The following is an 18583-nucleotide window of genomic DNA, read 5'->3' on the forward strand; positions in this document are numbered from 1 at the left end:
CTAATGCTTTGTGAGTTGAGGCAGTGTGACGATGCCCAGCGCAGGTGATCAACCTTTCATCTATTGCCTGTTAATTTCTTCATTGCCTGTCAATCCCTTCACCTATTGCCTGATAATCCCTTCACCTATTGCCTGTCAATCCCTTCACCTATTGCCTGTTATCCACTCCCTTCACCTATTGCCTGTCAATCCCTTCACCTATTGCCTGATAATCTCTTCACCTATTGCCTGTTAATCCCTTCACCTATTGCCTGTTAATCCCTTCACCTATTGCCTGTCAATACCTTCACCTATTGCTTGTTATCCACTCCCTTCACTTTCCTGAATAGTTTGAGGAGAATCAAGAAGTAAAACACCAAAGTGTGCAGACTTGAAGTAAAAGACCCAATACTGGAGAAACTCAGCAGGTCAGCTTGATGAAGGGCTCAAGCCCAAAATATTGGTTCTATATCTTTATCTTTCCTATATAAGGGACACTGTTTGACCTTTTGAGTTTCTCCAGTGTTGTGTTTTTCACTTGAGGGGAATCAAACTTTGGGTGGCGTAACCAATGGTGTTTAGAAGGTGTTCAGCACTCCTACCTCATCCAACCACCCCCCACCCCCACTCACCCCACTTTGTTGCATTGTCTCTACTTGTGTTGTTTATTGAATTCATTCAGGAGCCTTGCCATTCGGCATGAGCGATCATGTCTCTCCATCCGTGACCCTCCGAATTGTAGTTGTTGCCTCCCCTGTTCTCCTTCGGTGAAGGCTCCATCTTTGAGCTGACACTGTAGTCGATGTTGAATTCATGATTATACAAGGGAAAAATACTGACGTGGTTTCCCGTGTCCTTCTTCAGTTGCAGTGTCCGTTCTGGACGGGTCACCCTGGCCATTGATCAGCAGATTCATCTGCCCAGCGATTTTAGTTTTACAACCATAAATTCCAATTTGCAAAATCTGCTGGTTAAAAAAAAAACATCCACCATCTGCAATCCATGGCTTCACGTGATCCTGATTGGGATCTACACCTTGCCCAAGCGTGACCTGTAGGCTATCGGACGGAAGGAGCGCCTTACACCTGCTATTGCTGAGCAATTGTGCACTGGGGTATTTTAACGTGTGGGAAAATAAATACAGCTGGCTCCCAGCACTCGAGTGGGCGTTTGATATGAGCAGCTGACAATGAGGCCACTGGACTAAGATGCGATGTTAACAAAGCATCTCAGCTCCTTTGTATTTGATGGTTCCATTTTTGACATACAGCACAGTAACTGGCCCTTCTGGCCCAAGAGCCTGTACTGCCCAAAACACTCAATTAACCTACAACTCCCATATATTTTTTGAAGGGTGGGAGGAAGCCCATGCAGACATGGGGAGAAAATACAAACTCCTCACATACAGCTCCGGATGTGAATCTCGGTTGCTGGCGCTATAACAGCATTGCACTAACCACGACGCCAAGCGTGCCGCCTTTGATGAATAATATCAGTGATGAATCTTTGGAACATCACCACAATTAATGAATAATTGGAAGATTACCAGCACTTAATCAACGTAATGCAGGAAATATTGTCAGGAGACCCTTTTGACTGAAGGGGGAAATTCTTAATCATCACAGAGAATAGTTAATGATACTTCTTAAAAAAAAAAGTTCAAGATGTGGAAACTAAAGTTAAGCCAGAAAGTGCTGGGAAAAGTGGGTAAAGCTACATTTATGAAAAGAGAAGCAGCTAACATTGAAGGATCTTTGACCTGAAATGTTAACTCTGTCTCTCTTTCCATAGATACTGCCTGATCTGCTGAGTGGATAGCCAGGATTTTCTGGTTTTATTACTAAGAATATTTGGTTGAATCATTAATCTCATCTGTTACGAGAGAGGCCTTGCTGCATGCAATGCCATTCTGTTAACCTCCACAACCACAGTGGCTATGAATGAGTTATGAATTGGAGTGAGTGGGAGAGGAGCTTGGTAATTAATATGGAGATGAGATGTGCCACTGGAGCTGTTAAGAAGGTTCACTTGCGTTGGGATGCATTGGGCAAGGACGCACACACGGAACCTTCTGAAGCGGAAAATTTTTGATTCAAGAAATCAAGCCCAAAATCGGAACAGAGCCACAAGTTAGAGGCTTACCCCCGGTGACTTGTCTAACGAGCAGTTCAGCTGGATCACAGTGCATGAGTTCACAATGGGACCCCACTCTGTATGTGTATCTAGGCAGAGGTAGAGGATGGAACTGAGTAGTTCAGTGAATATGGAATTTGCTGTCCATTGAAAGCAGTAGCGACTACCTCAGTAAATATATTTGAGACAAGGTTGGATAGATTTTCACAAAATAGGGGAATTCACGGATATGGGGAAAAGGCAGGTAGGTTGGAGATGAGTTTATCATCACATGATCTCATTGAATGGTGGAGCAGGCTCGACGGGCTGGATGGTCAACTCCTGCTCCTAAGTTTCCAGTTTCAGAGCAGTGGATCTTTGTAGAACCACGGTCTTGTACAAGTGTGTGTTTTTTGCTGCAAGGATTTCTCTTCTCATGTTGTTCTTTGTCCCTCTCTGCGACCTGCTCTCAGTCCCCAGACAGGAGGTGGCAGTGGGAAGCAGCGACTGAATTTTCACAGGATGGATTTGAGACGGGCTTCGCCCATGCCAGGGAGAATCTTTTGTTTACTGCCTGCCGTTATTTTGGGGTTTTTTTTTTAGCAGGAGGGTGATGGGCCTAGACCTGCTAGCATGTGTGGTCAGCTTCAGGGACACCTCCTGTGGACGTTGAATTGTTAGAGAATCTGATTGAGGACTTGCCCCAATAATAATTTACTGTGTTGATAGGTAGGGTGGGAGGAGGGGACAAAATTCAGAATTGTGTACACTTATTACAGTCCACGTTAGTAATGTTTAGTTGCGACTGGGAGAGAAATCTCCAGTACAACAAATAGTATCTGAGGAGGAGTTGGTTTTGCACAGGGCAGTTGATGCCTGCAGTGTGCTGCTCAAGGAGGTGGTGGAATCAGATGCAATTACAACATTTTAGAAGCATTGAGACAGACACTTAAATGAGCAAGGCACAGAAGGGCATGGTACCAATGAGGGAATGCAGATGGGCGGAAAGATCAGCATGGACATGATTGTAGTGTCAGCATAGATTTATGGCCTCTGTGCTGCACGACCCCATGACATGAAAAGATTTAGTGTACCACTAACAAAGATACTAATTTCCCTTGTTGATTGGAGTGCCATCACCTTAAACACGTGAAGTGTATGTTCCCCAGCACACTTCTAAAAATAATGACATGATGTGCAATAATGTGTTTGGATCGATCAGTATGAGCTTGTTGCTATTTATCGGCTGCTCAGGTCTCATTAGTGTTTCAAGATGGCGACTGCAAGCACGTGCATGCGCTGACTCCAGAGTGGAGAGAGGGCTGGCAGAGTGCAGCCCTGAGCCCATCGTTCAGCAGTGGCACGAGGGTTGGTGTCACCTAGTGTGGTAACTCAAGGTGTCCCCACCACCCCCCCACTCTCCAATATGGACCTCCTCCCGTAATGTATTTTTGTGCTAATGTTACTCGTAAATCGTAATTCCTGAAGGTAATGGCAATAGTAGTGAGATAAACTAGAAAAATTAAATTACAATATCATATGCACGGCAGCAATGAAAACAACAGCGCATGCTTGTAGCGCGTGTAGACAAAACCATGTGATTCGAAGCATCATTGTAATTAGGTAATAGTGACAGCTCTGACCAGAGCACATTAGAAGGTTCAAAAAGTAAATTAATATCAAATTTTAGCCTTGTAAGATGGGCTTACGAAAAATGTTTTTGTTAACTACAGGGATATTTTTATTAAAAAAATACTTTTCTGCTGAAATACTGCACAAAAACTTTATGATTTTGGTGTCGCCCCTCCTGATGGTGTCACCCGGTGCGGTCCACACCTCCCCCTAGTGACACCAGTGCATCACTTGCTTATTATTAGCACTGCAGCTTTGATCTCTGACACCCACCCAACCGATCATATGCTCACCAATGTGACATGAATCATCAGGGGGCTAAATTGAGAGGGGAATGATTTAACAAGGGGCCCAAGGGGCAACTTCTTCACACAGAGGGTGGTGGGCATGAGAAACAATTTGCCAGAGGACGTGGCGGAGGGAGGTGCAAGAGCAACATTTAAAAGGCATTTAGATAGGTTAACCGACTGGGATCCTGGCCAACCAGGCAAATCGGACCAGCTCAGGTGGACGATTGGCATGAATGAGTTGGGCAAAAGGTCTGTTTCCATAGTAACTGTTTGACTCTGAAGGTTTTTTTTTGCATTTTATCATCAGTTACTGAAAGATTGTACTCATGGCATAAAGGTTACATGCTGGCTAATTTCTCATAGCTAAATCACTGCAAGTATGTGGTGCTTCTGGCATTGATCCAAGGTGCAAGAATCTGCAGGGCAGCAGTGAATGAAGAACATTTTGGTGATCATGACTAATGTGGAAGCCACATGATATCACACACAGTGTATTAGGGAAATGTCTCACATGGAACAGAATATGACTGGGGGATGGAATGGAGGGAGTGAGGGTGGGCGAGAAGGATTCATACCAGGAGGCTGAATTCACCAGTGAGGAGAAGTTACGAGAGGTTCGCTGAATTCCCTCTCTTACTGAGCAAGACACAAACTCCTTGGGGAGCTCAGCAGGTCAGGCAGCATCCGTGGAGGAACATCGACAGTCGACATTTCAGCTGAAAACCCTGCTTCACCTCGGACTGATTTTGTTCTCCAAGCAATTTGCTTTTTGAACCAGCCTCTCAAGTCCTCTGCTGCTTCCTGAGAGAAGATGTCAAAGTGACCGTGGCAGTAAATGTCTATGTGTTGGACGTCTCCAATTCAGAGCTTGAAGGTCTTCTCAATAGTTAACAACACAGTTCTGTTGCAAAGGGCCAACTTAGAATTCGTGTCTCTTGCTCGCTGACCATCAGCTGGCCGAACAGCCTTCCCGTGATGCACGGTGCCTTGGACTGCATCCACTTTGGCTTTGCAGCGTGCATGTCAACCTTCACACGGCAGAATGTGGAGGCCAGAGAATTTCATCAATGAAGCTGGATGCCTTTATTCTGCGACAGATGTATATTGAGTCACCTCAGCCAAACAACATAGAAAGAGAGTGTTTCAGCCCATGGGATCTATGTTGGCTGATGGAGCAATCCCAGTTGAACAAAATGCTGCTATGTGAGCTTAAGTTCCATCGGAACAGTAGGACCAAGGTCCAAGTTGTGCAGGACCGAGAATTAAAGTGGCAGATGACTGGAAGCTGCTTCAGTTGCTCTTTTCGGCACTACTGGAGAGACTGGTGTGACTTTAAAGCCAACTAGGTGTCAAATAATATCTTTTACTTTCCTTATGGCAAGACGTGCAGTACTATTTGGGTGGAAGGATGCTGCTTGCCCACGCATGCCCAATGGTGATGTGAAATTATGTCTTGCTTTAATCTAGAGAAAATCCGATGCTCTATCGCTGATATTAATGTGAGTTTTCAAAATTTTTGGGGACCATTTGTGAACAGTTTTCAGAACTTCTATGAACAGAAGGACCAAGGTCAATGATCATAACAATTTTGAAGATAATTTTTTTTGTGTGCTTTCTTTTTCTGAAGTAGAGTATTAATCTTCTCGCCATACAACTCTGGTCTAGGTAGTGGGGTTAGATATTATGCATTGTAATAAAATATTTCATATAATTCTTTAATTTAGGATAGTGGTTTTCAAACTGCCCCACTAAACTCACGCACTGCCTTAAGCAATCCCTATGCCATCGGTGTTCTGTGATTAGTAAGGTATTACTTAGGGTTGGATGTGAAGTGGGAAGGGAAGGTTGAGAATCTCTGCCCTAGACCTGATTGTTACTGAAATATTTGGCTTGAGAATAATTGACATGGGCCATTTCCTTTGGAGTTATGAAACTGTGCACATAACAAGTCAATTCGGTAAGATTAAAACAGTGATTTTCAAATCTTTTTCTTTCCACCTATATTATAAAAGCAATCCCTTACTAATCACAGAGCATTTACTGCGTAGGGATTACTTTAGGTAGAATTTGAGTCTAGGGGGACAGTTTGAAAACTACTGATTTAAGGTTTAGAAGTGATTAGTGATATGGGTACTGATTCTAATAGCCTTGTAAATAGAGTCGTGTTACTTTCTGTACTTATTATGTATTCCCATAAAGCCTATGTGTTTAAAAGTTTTATTGGTGTAATATCAATAAAAAGATTGAAAAAGAAAGAAAGGTGATTGGAAGCTCAGGGGATTGTGGTGAGACACAAAAGCCTCACCCAATCTGTGTTGGGTCTTCTTGACGAAGGATGCTCTGGCTTTGGAGGCGGTGCTGAGGAGGTTCACCAGATTGATTCCAGGGATTGGGGAGAGTGGGAGGTGGTGAGCCCGTGACGAGAGATTGAGTCGTTTGGGACTGACCTCACTGGAATTTAGAAGACTGAGAGGGGATCTTAAGGAAACATAAAATTATGAAAGGCACAGATGCGCTAGATGTAGGTAGGTTGTTTCCATTGGTGGGGGAGACTAGAACTGGAGGACAAAACTTTAGGATTCAAGGTAGTAGATTTAGGACAGAGATGAGCAGAAACTGCTTTTCCCAGAGGGTGGTGAATTTGTGGAATTAGCTGCCCATTGTAAATATATTTAAGACAAGGTTGGATTGGGTTTTTAACACAATAAGGAAACTAATGTATCTGGGGAAAAGGCAGGTAGGTGGAGATGAGCCTATCATCAGATCAGCCATGGTGTCATTGAATGGTGGAGCAGGCTCGATGGGTCTGATGGTTGACACCTGCTCCTATTTCTTATGTTCTTCCCGGTGTAAATAAGTCCATGCAATTTAGCACCCATGTACATTTGCTATTATGAAGGTCAGATTCAATAATTGCATCACATACAACCCTGAGATTTTTTTATGCTGCGGGCAAGATAGAATGACCAATTATTGGCAGTGCAAAAAAAAAAGACCAGATGTACACATGTAAGCAAATATAAACAAACAGACTGTGCCATGCAGAGAACAAAAAGTCAATAAAGTGCAAAAGTAAGAGTCCTTAAATTAGTCTCTGATTGAGTTTGTTGTTGAGGGAGTATGACGGTGGAAGGGTAGCGGCTGTTACTGAACCTGATGGCGCAAGTCTTATGGCACTTATAGCTAGGGGTGCAGTGCTAATTGTTTAGGTGCCAGAGCTCACCAGAAAAACGATCCTAATGTTATTCATGCTATTTTTTAAAATCTGCCTGCTACCACCCCCTGTATTCAGAGTTGGCGTCTGAACAAATCTAATAGAGAGAGATTAGGGTAACCGTGGTGGAGGGGGACCAGTTTATCTATGCGAAATCGCGCCTATGGCAGGGGTGGCCAATGCGTCAAAATAAATGGTGACAAGGAGGTCTGGCGAGATCCGGCATTGGACCAGAGGGGTTACGATAAGGTCACGTCATATAGTGGCATCCAAGCTCCCGTCATAAATGTTGTATTTGGCATGGTATAATTGAGAGCAAATGGTAGGACGAGGAAGGCGGACAAGTGCACCGATTGTGGAAGAAAAATGTCCCGTATGTCCAGAATAGCGGTCAGCTTGGAGAGGGTGGGGGGGAAGAGGGTCATGATGCCAACCCTGGTTCTATTTAATATGCAGCCACTGTTAAATTCCCCCCTTGCTTATTTTGCCCTTATTTTAGCTGGAGTGGTGCTCCTGTGGGCTCCGGCAGCACTGCATCCCTGCCTATACCTCTTTCCTGATGTTAACAGCGAGAACAGAGCATGTGCTGGGTGATCTGGGATCCTTGATGATTGCTGCTGCTCTCCGACAGCAGCGTTCCCTGTGAATGTTCTCGATGATGGGGAGGGATTTACCCCTCGTGTCCTGGGCTGTGTCCACTACCTTTCACAAAGCTTTTTGCTCGGGGGCATAGGCGTCCCCATACCAGCTGGTCAACACGCCTTCCACCACACCTCTGTAGAAATTTCCCAGGGTTTCTGATGTCAAACTCCTGAGGAAGTAGAGACGCTGACATGCTTGCTTCACGATGCTGGGTTTCCTGTGAGGTTACATTTTTATAAACGGGTTTACAGTCCATGGCTAAAGGATTTTATTTTGCTGCTTATGGATCATTTAGAAATCTTGCATTTTATGTTTTGGGGTAAAATGAGGGGGTGGGGAAGGGAAATGTCTGCTGAGTGATGTTGCATGCTGAATCGCATCTGTCAGTAGAGGCACTTTATTCCACTGAGGGACAAGATCTCCATAGTTAGCATGCAACCAGAGGGGTTACGATAAGGTCACGTCATATAGTGGCATCCAAGCTCCCGTCATAAATCCACGGTGGGCATGGCACACACTGTTCGTGGCTGGTGAGAACATGGCGGTCCCCGGTTCTTGCACGTCAAGTGCTACAAAGTACTAGTCACAGTTAGCGCAAGGTGCCCAGGGCAGATAAAGCAGCCAGCCCACGTCTTTTGGCAAGAGTTTATCAATTAAGCTAATTTTCTGTGAAGGAGCAGCACCAGTGTGCAACTGAGGGAAGACAAATGCTCTTCAAATAATACCTCCGAGAGACAAAGTGAAGATCGGATTTCATATTATGAAAAAGACTAGCAGGGAAGAAATGGAGATGGTTCCCACTTGAACAAGTGTAGAACGGTCTAATCCGAGAAATTCAGGAGATAATTTCCTTACCCAGGTGTTTAAAATATGGAAGGGGCACACAGAGTCATTCAGATAGAGAAGGCAGCTTTAAAGGTTAGTCAATATAAGCTCCCTGATATATCAATCGCGATACACCGATATTAAAAAAAAAAGCAGGGCCAGAAGCCAGTGTGTGGGAATGTCGGTTACTGTAGCAACAACTAAGTTGGAACGTAACTGGTTTCTGGAGTTTGGAAGATTATTCACATAACTCCTTAAAATGCATGAGCTTGTTTTGTGGGAGGAAGGGAAAGTGATAAAGACACAGACAGTGATTTCCATATAATGATCTGATGGCGTAAATTTAGTGCATGCATAGCACTACATTTCCTTAGTAAAGAAAATGGTCGCAATGCTGCTCTTGCTTCAAAACATTCTCGGAAATTCCTAATCACTGCATTTTGATCGGTCCAGGTTAAAAAGCCATGAACGTCCTGACTGTCCACCGTGTCCTTTCCCCCCCATGGCAGAGACTGAGTACCTGTATGCAGCTTGCACTGATCCACTTCAAATTCTCTGCTAGTTCAGTTCAGTCGAGTGCATTGATATTTGATTTCTACGTGTAGGCTTTTCAATAATTGTATAAAGTCATGCCAGAGGTTAAAGCAGACAACACTCATGTTTGCTTCCTTCATAAACTCAAATACATGAAACCTTTTTTTTAATCATTTATATTGACTTGTTCAGGGCTTTTACTGAAACTATAAATGTATACGATTTCTTTGGGAGTTCTTGGAACTGACCCAAGGGGAAAGGGTTTCCTCTCTGATTAACAGGAAGTAGAATTGGGCTGGTGCTGTTTACAGCATATACACTGAGAAATCAATTTATTGTCATGTAATAAAGACAGTGTAATATTACACAACATTTGTTTTCACCTGCTGTAAGGCAGGCAAATTCACCATCGACAGAAATGGCCTGAATCGCCTCTTGCAGTCTGTAGTGCGCGTCGAAAGAACCAAAGGCTTGTTGATCCAAACCAAGGCTTCTATTAACTCGAAGACTGGAGCCTATCACAAGTAGGCCGACCAGTCCAGAATGACCTGGTCTGGCCAGGAGCAATCCTTGTAGACCTGCCAGTAGACGTGGCTACACTCTCAGCCAATCACAGTCATCCTACACTCCCATCTGTACACAGACACATTGGTGATAGAATCTGTACTATCACACAGTCAGAGAAAGAGAAGCAGAAGAGAGTCCCCTCAGGATTACCACCTCCAGCAACCCCCACAGCTCTTGAAGCCACACAGAGTCCAGTCCAAGCCATCAGCAGCCCGAGCTCCAGATCCGAACCTCCGACGCCCCCTCACATCCCAGTTCCATCCATAATTAGTCCTCCAGCGTCGTCCTCCAAACCGTTTCTCAGTGTGAGGAAAGGAATCTTTTTAAATAAGGGATACGGTTTGGATTCCAAACACCCACCCAATGCCAGGATTGGCATATACTATTTAAATTGCTACTTTTTTTGACGGAGAGCAGAAAATAGGTCCCAGTGGAACTTCCCTTTTGGACTTCTTAATCAAAAATCCAATCTCTGTCTTGAACTGATATCAATCGCAAAATTTGCTCAGACCGTCAATGGCCAATCTAATTTCCTGTAATGTGACTTTAGTTAAGTCTGGGGATAATCTTGGATTGCATTTGGAACCACTTAATTTTTTTTTAAATTAAATGATTTTGATCAAATGTGTAACTTGTGGACACATATTGGTTTGTTTTTTTTAGAGCCATTTAATAGACCAAGTGGTTTGACTGGTCTGAGGTCCTTAAGTAACAGCGCCTTTGGTGGACTGGGGAATCCTACAATCAGTGAGTATTTCTGTCCTTTCGGTTCTTTGTATGACTCTCTCATGCGTTACTTTGAGAAGTGATACTTTGGCTGATAGTTGGACAGTACTGACCCAGTACTGTGAATAATTACATTAACCAGAACTATTTAAATGTACAGTAGCCAGATCCACGCCAATGAACTAAAACTAGATACTCACTATCAGATCATTACAGTTTAGTTCTGTGCGCATTACACTGGTGTGAAGTACATTCAAGTGCATTTCAGATGTGTCAGTTATAAACTAACAGTGACGCGTTAATATGTGTGTATTATTCAGTGTTGTACATGTGAATCACCTTTGTATGCCATTGTCCTTTGTGCTGTACCTTATTTCCACTGGTGTAAAATATTCATGTGCAAACCATAAACATCCTAAACAAATCTTGTATTTGTTTATTACTTTGATATGGATTGCATCTGTGTATATATCACCTTTGTGTTACTGGTGGAATTCTTGGCCCTCTCGACACATCCAATAAGCACCGCTTTTTCACATACAATACACAAAAGTGCTGGAGAAACTCAGCAGGCCATGCAGCACTTATAGGAAGTGTCACCAGCGTTTCGGGTCTGAACCTTTCGTCAAGGTATTAGCATAATACAGGCAGATGTCTGATTAAAAAGGTGAGGGGGGAGGGAGGAAAGGACAAGGGGAAGAGTATGGACTAACTGATGAGAAATTCTAGGTGGAAATGGGTGGGAAGGTAGAAGAGGAAAATGAATCTGAGAAATGATTGGGGGAAGGGGTAGCTCTCCGAATGGAGAGGAAGGGAAGGGGTGGGGAGCTAGAGGAAGAGAGGCCGAGGGATGGGGAAGAGAGAGATTCAGGGGAGAGGCTTAACAGAAACTGGAGAAGTTGATATTTATGCCATATGGTTGGAAAGTGCCCAGACAGAATATTAGGTGTTCTTTCAATTTGTAGGTAGCCTCAGTTAGGCTTGTTTTGTTTTTTTTTTCCCCTGTTTAACCTGTTTTTTTAAAATCTGTGTTGTGCAATTATGCCATGTGCAATTGTGTGTGTGTATATATATATATATATATATATATACACATCTGCACCATAACTGTATATTACCGTGTCAGCCATTTTTTTTGCCTTTGAGTATGAGATCTGTCTCTATTGCCAGCACCCAACAGGGCAATTCAGAATATCACCAAATTAAACCACATCACAGGTTTACATTGGACCATATCACAGCTCCGTGTGTAATCTTATAACTTCCATGGTTTTACAAATCTCACGCAGTTATCGTGTGTGAATGTCATGTCTTGCCGAACCTGCCACTGGTGGTGAGTTGAGCTATGGAATGTCAGTAGTTATTGATCAGAATGGCTGAGGGTTCATTTCCATGACAGGTTATATGTTTTCCTAATAAATAATTGGATGAACTCGAAAAGTGAGTTGGAAGGAATGGATATTCTGAATTCTCCAAAAAGATAAATGGCCCAAATGTTCCAATCTAGTCAGTAACCTTTACCCCTTCACCTGAGGTTGTGAGAGTAGTTCCTCTTTGTACAGTCACTTGTCATATGGCCAGTTCTCCTACTGGACTTCATGTTTTAGATTTGATTTTAATGATTCTTGGTTTTCAGTTTTCATTTGTTTCAGAGGTGAATCTTTTGATGGCCTTCCATAAATATTTGCTTTTGACATTGCTGTTATGTATTGTTATTCTTGTAAATTCGGAACAAACCTGTGACTGAAATGTCTATCTCCATGCCGATCAATCTTTGGGAGGTTGAATTTGGCTTATTCATGGTTCTCAATCATAATGAGGAGGAACTTTTGAAGGATTACAGTGACAAACAGTGCAGCTCCTTTGGCGACAGTGTTTTGTTCAGCTGGATGAAAGCTCACACGTGGATGTGCTGATCCTCAACATTCAAGATCTAAGATCTGCAAAAGATATTTTTAATTGCCATAATTTATGAGGCAGACCCAGACACACATTTTAATCAACTCGCTGAGGGATGAATAATTTTTTTTTAAATGAGCAAGATGAATGAATGTTGTGTTAAATGCTGGCATCGTATCGTGAACTTGAGGTAACACGAGCTTGGTAAATGCATCTCAAAGTGACTGGATGTAGTCACAATGGCATCCAGATTCCAGCCTGCTTTTTGCATCATAGATCTCCAGTGTGAAATGAGACCCTAAAATTGAAACATCTCAAAAGTACGAAGAACTGATTTAATGGTGGTCTGAGAAGAATAGTGGCAAGGTGGGATTATTGTTCAGTGGAAGTCCAGAAATCCGGAGCACCCGAGAATCCAGACTTTTCAAAATTTTTAAACTTTAAATTCAGTGGGCTTCTGCGTTCGTGCATGCGTAAGCACCATGGATGCACAGCGGCAACAAGTAACCACATTTGTTGACTTCATTTTTCTTTAAAACTGCTTGTTTTCATAAAGGGAGCATGCTGTATTTGCTGATGTATGAGCTATGAAAATTTACCTGTTCATCTATTCCTCCTTAAATTTGAATTTTAAAAGTACCACTCGAGAATCCGGAAAATCCAGACCGACCCAATCCCCGAGCAGTCCTGATTTTAGGACTGCTACTGTACTGCTAAACCGAGAAATCAAGTTTTGAAGGTTAGCTGAAATGGATAGAGGAACAGCGAGGGTGAGAACTTGAAACTATTAAACAGAGCATGAGTAGTGAAGCCTGGGAAAAAGGCCTGGATGAGAGGTAAAAGAACACGAGGGATGGTGATAGAGAAGGTGTAAGAAGCAATTGTTAAAGCTTGAAGTAGAGGGAAAAGATGTTGGCGGACAAAGAGATTTAATTATATTTACTGGCACGTGTGCAGTTCAAAACATTTTTTTCAGCAGCTTGTTTTGCAAGAAGAGAAAGGAGAAAAAAAAAGTCCCCTCAGAGGCGGTGTGATCGAGATTCACCCTGGCTTCTCTGATGGTCGCTGCCTCCACCAAAGATGGAAAATCGAGTAAGAAGTGACTACTGCTCCTCTCAAGTTTGAGGGAGTGAATGGGATCTCATTGACTAACTGATCCAGTTGATGACATTCTCCACAGATGTTCAGTGCTGCCGAGAGATTATTGCAGCAGACTCATGCAGCACTGGATGGTGCTGTTGGTGTGTCTTACACCTTAAAGTTCACCAAGGATTCATTGCTGGAGATCAGTCTTATTTTAAAAAAAAGAATAAGGGGAAAATTCTGTAACGTTATTAAAAAGTCATACAATGTTAAGTCTGAAACATCATTTCTTTCTAAACTATGGTCTAAAGGCAATGAATAACAGCCCTCCCCCCTCCCACCCCCATTCCTGACCTCTGCACTGCCCCCTCTTCCCTTGCTTATCCTGTGACTTGAAGATCGGCCTCTTTAAGTCTCGTGGGTGCTAATGTTGTTTTTTAAAAAATTAAAATTAATGACACAGCTCCAAAATGTCAGCCCCTGATCTACCAAGCCTGTGTTGGTCTTTTTCTGCATACCTTTCCACTGCCTGTGACTTTTATAATTCTCTTTTCAAGCAACCAAGGTTTAATCGAGAGACTCTTCTGATTTCAAACCGCTTTCTTTTCAAAACCATGTTGTTTTGGTGATCACCTCAGCTTTGCGTTTGGGTTTACTGCCATGACCGCTCACTTCATGATTTTGTTAACTTTATCTTTCATGCTTACGGTTAACTCTCCTCCAACTTTATAATTCACCAAGTAGTTACTGATTACAGAGGATCTGAAAGTCAGGATGCATTCTTCAGACAGATGCTCTACCAAACAGATGCTCTACCAAACAGATGCTCTACCAAACAGATGCTCTACCAAACAGATGCTCTACCAAACAGATGCTCTACCAAACAGATGCTCTACCAAACAGATGCTCTACCAAACAGATGCTCTACCAAACAGATGCTCTACCAAACAGATGCTCTACCAAACAGATGCTCTACCAAACAGATGCTCTACCAAACAGATGCTCTACCAAACAGATGCTCTACCAAACAGATGCTCTACCAAACAGATGCTCTACCAAGCTCCATAACTGAGTAAAATCAATCAGCTGAGATTGAGAATGCATGAGAATGAGAATTCAGATACTTGGTCATGAAGTGACACTGTTGTCAACTTCTCATCGTTTTCAGATGCTCAGAGGAGGAAATAAGGATTAGCAGGCTTAACAATCAATTACTGTGAAACACATTCCAATTTTGCTAACTTTTGCTTTATTTTTTAAATTCAAATTTTAATGATACGGTAGAAGGCATCTCTGGTCCATGAAACCTGTTCCACCCAATTACACGGACCAATGGTATGGGAGGAAACGGAACACCTGGAGAAAAGCCACACAGAAAATGTGCAAGCTCCTTGCAGACAGCGCTGGATTCAAACCCGGGTCGCTAGCGCTGTAATGACTTGCACAAAGAAGCATCGTGGGAGATTGCCAAAACTTGCTGATCCCTTCCTCCTATTGCTTCTTTCCATGATGTGAATAATATTGGCAAGCATTATATTATTGATCCCCAGTTTTGCTATAACAGTATCTGTGAGACTTTTGCCACCAAAAAAGAACAAGAGAATCAACATCGCCAACGCATAAACCAATCGTAAGTGGACTTGCAATGTGGTTCGGTGTTAGTCATGAAGTGAATATCCTGGAATTATTTCTCCAGTTACAATTTAAGAAGATTCCTAACTATAAAGGTATTAGAAAAGTAATACAAAGATATTCACTGAATCACGATCCACATCCAGTTTGACGGTGTTGAGTCTCCTGCTTTTTCTGGCAGTACTCCATGGAGGAAGATGTCTCAATGGCTCACATATTGCTGCATCTCTTAGATCATCTATCCAGGAGTCACAGCTTGGCTTTCATAAAGAGGCTGGGCACTGATCCAGCAAACCATTCTGTCCTAGATGGCACTGAGCTTTTTAAATGGTGTTGTCCCTACACCTGTGTCCTGGATAGGAGGAGAGCAGAGCTATCGTGGAGATGGACCTGAACACCACTCTGGTCTGCTGCTTCTAGCACTGAACAACAATTGATCCTGAAATTTGAAATTAAATTGAATATATTTGGCAATTGACTAGCAATAGGAAAATAAACACAAAACCTTTGAGATTGCTGTGAAAATCCAATTAGTTTATTAACTTTCTCCAGGTAAGGACACCACCCATTGCTCACCACTCTGGTCTACATGTGACCTTCCCTGATTCATAACCCCATGAAATTGGCCTGACTAGCCTTTCAAGCAAAGTTGACCATTAAGAAGACCCTGCTCTGTTTGTAAGTTGCAACCACTTGTGTCAGAACGTGTGTTCTGCAAGGTACAATTATCGAAATTTAACAGTCGAGATTCTTTTACAAGATGAAATTGTCTAGAAAGCACATGGTATGCAACATTTGGAATTTAATAAGTGGAAAATTATACTTTCTGGATTAATAAAGTTATTGCCTTTGAATTAAATTTGCCACATGGACAAAATGTTTAATGAATCTTCTGTTTTGAGATATTTAATCATTTTATGATGTGCTAAACATCATGTTGCAATGAGCTTGAATCTGGCAATCCCTAGCTTCAAAGTCCCAGTTGGGAGCTAATGGGATACTCATTCTTGTGTTTTTTCATGAAGAGGAATAAGATTGCAACAATACCTTCCAATGACAGTCAGTCTAATGAATCTAAACACAACCATTGGCTCTGTTCAGATTGTTGCTGCACTAAACGTCATGAGCATTACAGACTGTTCAGATTTTGGTTGGTGTTTGATGAGTTGAAATTCAATTCATTGTTTGGCTTAGCATATGTTCTTTTGCATTTATCAAATCCAAATGACATTTACTTTCAAGTTCTTAATTGATTCTTTTTAATGAAGCTACATTGCTGAATGTAACTTGATAATTTGCAGGCTGCACTGTCATTTTGGGGCAGATCAGGAACGAATTAGCACCATTAGTTGATCTCCAGTCGGATAGAGTTGGACGCCAGTGAAAGAAATAGCCGTCGCTCACCAGGGACCTCTGCGGAAAATAGTGCAAGGACAGGACTAGAGTCCACGGTGTTGGTTGGGTTTTCTAGGACAGGTCTAGAGTCCACGGTGTTGGTTGGGTTTTCTAATCAAGCTGATCTATTGCTTTGATTGAGGGAAGAAGGACTCTGCAGAACCGAGAGTTAGCAAGATTTTCTGCATTAAGATAAGTAAGGGAAGCAGAAGAAAATTCTAAATTCTTTTTAAATCCCTCTCAGTTCCTTCATTTTATTCTGCCCTTTCAAACTAATTGTGGTTTGTTGTTGCCTGGGACTTGACGTTCATTTTAAAAATGGGATGATAATGAGATCACCAGGTTCTTGTAAATCTGTAATCTTTTCTTTCTTGTTTTCAGCGGCCAATAGTATGTATACATTTTAAGCTCAGCGTGCATTGCTTGGTAAGTACTGTCATGTCAATTGCCAGACCTTTTAAACATTTTTTTTTATCCTTTTGTTTTCTCAACCATTTCAGCATCGAACACAATGTTCAGCCACAAAGATGGCCCCAGTATCCAGAGCTTTAGCAATCCTCATGAGCCTTGGAATCGACTCCACCGAACACCACCTTCGTTTCCAACCCCGCCCCCTTGGCTGAAACCAGGGGAGGCAGAGCGCAGTTCCTCTGTAGCAGCTCAGGACAGAGATAGAGATGTAGAAAAACGAGACTCTGCTGTTAGTAAAGATGAAAAAGAAAGGTACGAAGGGTTAAGCAATAAACTTCTCCAATTTATTCAAGTCAAGAGCCGTGAACTCGAAGGTGTGGGTTATTCATCGTCGTATGAATTCGTTCAAATCTAATTGGCTGATTCATGGGCAGTATTGGACACCTGTACCTCGGTTTCAAAGGTAGAATGGCAAACTGTAAGAATTATGAGGTAGAATTTAAATTTAAAAAAACATAGATGTTGATTTGCATTCATTTAACTTTAAACCTTGCCCCATTCATTATTAGTAGAAGCCCCAGTCACCATCCTAGCCCCAAAAATGGTCATTTTCACAGCATAGACTGCATGCCTATTCCCACCCCTCTTTCAGTGCTAAAGTGGGTAAAACTTTCCAGAAAATGGTCGAAAATTAGTGTTTAGATTCTCTCACCATATTTCAACATGCAGCTGGGGAAGAAGAAAGACGTTTTTCCACAATGATCGCCCCATTAATGTGCGATGCCCTTATAAATCTTAATACCCTATGAATGCCGCAGAACACTTCTCAACTGAAATGCAAATTGCCATTGGTGTGCATGGGTACCTTGCCGGATCTGATGACCACCTCTGAGCACTCCAACCCCTTTCGGGTCACGGAGTAACATTAATGTTAGCAATCTCAAGATAAATATTCTGCGTCTTGATGAGCACAGGTTGAACATTCATACTGTGAGACCATAAATAGTTATTTTAACAAACTAAAGTTAGTTTCAGTAATGCGCAGCAATTTCCAAACACAATATAAATCTGAAAAAAGTTCAATTGTAATAAAGTAACAATTTAGACAAAATCAAATTGGTTTCCTCACTTTCTGATCAAAAACCAGGTTTATTTTTTGGTTAATAGTGGAGCGCTCTCCCAAACTAATATTAGTATAATATTAAAGATAGTCATGGAATAATCAGTCCAGGTGGCTGAGCACAGCAGTAATATTTTGTATGACATTCTTCCCATCTATTTTTGAAAAAAATTACAAGCTAATACCATGTCATTCCATTGTTATTTTTATTTTGCATAGAACTAGTTGTAAACACAGATGTAACTGTGGCACCATAAATTTAGCCATATTCTCCATAGTGGTACATTATTGCTCACTCACTAATGGGTTCTTCTAAAGCCGAATACGGTCAGTGAAAAGGGAATTAAAAAGGTGCTGCCGTCCTCTTAACTAGTAAAATTTTAATTAGCATAAAATACTCACTACTCTGCCAATGTGAATCGGAGATAAAGGCACTCTCTAATCTTTTTTTAAAACCTGTTTTTAAATTGAAATTGAAGCTTACATTTTTTGCTTGAATCCCTCAATTAGAACCCATTACTG

At 42.1% G+C, this 18583-nt stretch overlaps 1 protein-coding gene across 9 annotated transcripts in view; it reads left to right on the plus strand.

Moving 5' to 3' along the window:
- The window catches only part of auts2a (activator of transcription and developmental regulator AUTS2 a), a 1173696-nt gene that overhangs the window by 1145240 nt on the left and 9873 nt on the right, over positions 1–18583 (plus strand). For 8 of the 9 annotated variants that reach the window (XM_069911140.1, XM_069911143.1, XM_069911146.1 and 5 more), the window contains 2 exons: positions 10459–10542; positions 17031–17253. In XM_069911140.1, coding sequence (XP_069767241.1) covers positions 10459–10542; positions 17031–17253 — 307 coding nt within the window. The remainder of the gene's footprint in view (positions 1–10458; positions 10543–17030; positions 17254–18583) is intronic. The other variant, XM_069911145.1, reaches the window with a different exon arrangement.

Source organism: Narcine bancroftii, chromosome 14 (genome assembly GCF_036971445.1).
Source record: "Narcine bancroftii isolate sNarBan1 chromosome 14, sNarBan1.hap1, whole genome shotgun sequence".
Classification (NCBI taxonomy): Eukaryota; Metazoa; Chordata; class Chondrichthyes; order Torpediniformes; family Narcinidae; genus Narcine; species Narcine bancroftii.